The sequence below is a fragment of the Porites lutea genome, chromosome 7 (genome assembly GCF_958299795.1).
Source record: "Porites lutea chromosome 7, jaPorLute2.1, whole genome shotgun sequence".
Lineage (NCBI taxonomy): Eukaryota > Metazoa > Cnidaria > Anthozoa > Scleractinia > Poritidae > Porites > Porites lutea.
In genome coordinates this window covers 9934300-9937705 of record NC_133207.1, presented here as the reverse complement: position 1 = coordinate 9937705, position 3406 = coordinate 9934300, and the positions used below count along the sequence as shown (strand labels likewise).

General features: G+C 36.8%; 1 protein-coding gene across 1 annotated transcript; it reads right to left on the bottom strand.

The window, feature by feature from the left end:
* Positions 1 to 1710, bottom strand: LOC140943263 (neuropeptides capa receptor-like). Its single transcript, XM_073392331.1, has one exon. It carries the CDS (start codon positions 1662 to 1664, stop codon positions 651 to 653), a length of 1014 nt encoding a protein of 337 aa, XP_073248432.1. The 5' UTR covers positions 1665 to 1710; the 3' UTR covers positions 1 to 650.
* Positions 1711 to 3406: the final 1696 nt, after the last annotated feature.

Genomic DNA, 3406 nt, shown 5'->3' with positions numbered 1-3406 from the left:
TTGAGCCATTATAAGTCCTCAAACACCAAGTACACCTAAACTCAAGATTACAATGGCTATTATCATGAGGTATTTCAGTCAAAATTTGGAGAAGATCTATCCGTTCACGAATGATGCAATACGGACAGGTGAAACTGTAAGGGGACTGAAGAATTAACAAAATGAAGTCCTTTTTTAATGAAAACTTAAAACTGACAGAAAATCATTTTTTCCAAAGAACAAAAACCGCTTTAAGGAGCTATGTCGTTCTACTTGCTATCCTTTTAAAAAGCTGAACCTTGCTAAAACTTGTTAAAACTTTGCATCAAATGAATTCTAAAAATAATAATGACACAGTTTGAGTTTTTTAAGCCGACTCTAAAACACTGTTTCCGGCGTCTGTTGCTACAGATGGTAACGATGGTATCGACTAGGATTTGTATCCTGGCCTTTGCGTGAATAGGAGGGTGGGGAAGACCTTTTTTTCACAAAAACCTCCTTTATTTTAATATGTTTTAAATTATAAAATACCAAGTTTGCGTAAGAACAAAATTGTTTGCATTAGAAAGCAGGAAGGAATGTATCAAAACAAGGTCAATTCAAGCCTCGTTTCCATCCATAACTATACAATGGGCTAATCTAACAGCCTTAAAGTGTTCGTTAATTGCAGATTAACTTCCTGTGTTGCCATTACTTGCTCTTGTCTTGCTCTTTTCGCTGTAAATGTACATTCCCAAGTAGGACCAGACATTCTTTAAGGCTCGCTTAAAATTTGTACTAAACACGAAAAGAATGATGGGATTAACTGCTGTACTCAAAGAAGGGAAGACATAAAAAGTTAATCCTACAAGTAACAAACATCTGTCCTTTATGAACAGGGATGGATATAGTTTTTTGAGAAACAAGTAAACACTAAGTGGAGTCCAGCAAATAAAAAATGCAATCACGATTGATATCAAGATCTTCACAATTTTCTGATTCTGCTGATGTCGTTTTGCGTCTGCTTGACCTTGTAACATTTCTCCTGGCTTTGATCTCTTTTTGAGACTTCTCAGAGTCGCCGAATACAGAATAATAATCGTGATAAAAGGGAAGAGGTAAATCAGAATAAAGCCAACACCGTTGAAAATTGTCCGCGGCCTATCACTCATCATAAATCTACAAAATGTTTGTTCGCCTACTTTGGTTGTATCCGTGAAAATAGCTTGGGGCAAGCCATAAGAAAAAGGTATTAACCAAGTTAATGACAGAAAAATTACCCGAATCTTTATCTTCATTACAATTCTTTTCAAAGGAAAAACAATCGCAACAAATCTGTCCAGTGCGATTAACACAAGACTCAAAACTGAGACTGACTGAGACACAGCTCTAAGGTACATTCCCAGTTTGCAAACAGATGAAGCCGAAGTCCCACTGATAAAGACTTTTGGTGTCAACATCCCTTCAGTGGTGTATAGGGGCCAATTAACCAGTAAAGCGAGGAGATCGGAGACAGCCATGTTCACGATATAATAATTGGTGCTTATTCGCAAGATGGGGGTCTTTATAAAGGTTACAACAACCAACACATTTCCGATGAGTGCTGCTACGCTTATCACAGATAGAGTTAAAGTAAACATTATGGACACCATAGCGGAGCATCCTTCCGATGTGGAGTTAAATTGAACTTGAGTGGAATTATTCATTTTAACTTGCTTCAGACTGCAGCAGAGGGTTAAGGATGGAGATAACCTGGAATGCTGAAAAGAAAAAAAACATTAAGTTAAGGAATATCTTGAATCGCTCTCCCATCCTTACGTCTTTTTTAAACGAAATTGTCGAAGAAAGGAAAGCACACACAAAGACTTGAAAGTATAATAATACGAGTTTAGAAGATGGCCTTCTTATTCGTATTATTTTTCATTCAAAATATCTCGCAGTTTCAGATTGGTTCCAATCAGCCGGCTTATTCTTTATAACCAACTGACGCTTACCATATTTGGAAGCTGCGAGCAATACATGCACACCATCGATTCGATAATATATATGCTTGGAAACGAGGTTGATAGATGCTTCTTTTGATTGGAAACGAGGTTGTTTGGGCATTGTGATCTTAAACAAAATGGTGTTCACGGCTATCCGAAAACGAATTGGCTGAATTTGTGACTAAAACTGAACGGAAGAAATGCAAGAATACAAAAAACATATTGCTCAAAGGATGTTATCTACTTTATATGATGAGCATCTGCAAGGAAGAAATATCGTGCAAACCGTGCCGAGAAATAGGCTTAAGTTTTTTTAGAAAATATACGATGAGTTGTAAAAACAATTATTAAATGCGGCTTTCGCCGTGATGTGAGTTATGCAGATCTGGAAGGCTGTCACCAGCCATCCAGCTGATAACTTCCTCTTTGATCTAAATAAATATTCACATGATACTCAGCCTCTTTCAATTATTCTATAATCGTAGATACATATATATGTAGTTATATCAGAAACTCATAAGGGGTTGAAACGTGTAACTCTCATATGTTTCCTTTGTTCGATGCTCGTGATTATTCATTTTCAAAAGTACCATATTTGGAACGAGAAGAAGAGATGACTGACCAATCAAACTTCGTAAACAACGTGACGTAATTTTACTTCAGGTTCCCGCGCCCGCTTGAAAAAATGGCCGACAAACGGGGGAAAAACTTCCGAAAGCCGAGAAAGCTTTCAAAGGTTGAAACCAGGAATCTTACCGAAACACTGAGCAGGATATTATTGCCTCACCACCTGGGCCAAACATAACATTATGAAACCCACTGACGTCCTCGCAACTTCTTGAAGTTGTCACTTCAAACAACGATGCCTCGTTGACCCTCTGCACAGTAAACTTATACTGCAAATAGGCTTTCCACTTATTTTAAAAGTCTAGAATAAACAGTAAAAAATATTTTCGAATAAAATTCATTAGCTGCGTATCGAAAAGTGTCCAAAACCTGAACCTGACATCTTCGTAAAAAGTGATGCGTGTAATGACTGTGAGAAGCATTTAAGCTTAACTTCAGCTTGGATGTTGTAGTCACGATCCTGTTATGAGCTAATTTTATCAATGAACAAACTCAAAACAATAGACAGAGAAGCCGTTTCTTGAAAATTTTTATTCAAAATCCAAAAAGTTAATCTTTTAGAGCAATTCGGAAAACACTATGTGAATAGTGGATTCGTTCACGCAAGTGAAATCGGTTGAGCACATGGCAAAATTCAACACAAAATCCATCTCAAATCGGGGCACATTTTGTAATTTTTTCGTTAGCGCCGAAGAGAAAAATTTATAAAACGTCTATGAAACATTTAAAAATACATAAATTCCTTTTCAAAAATGCAATTGTCTGGGCCTTAGAGTGCAAAATGTACCTTAAAATTCAGCAAAAACTTCACTGCCTTGGTTGCATTTCAAAACAGA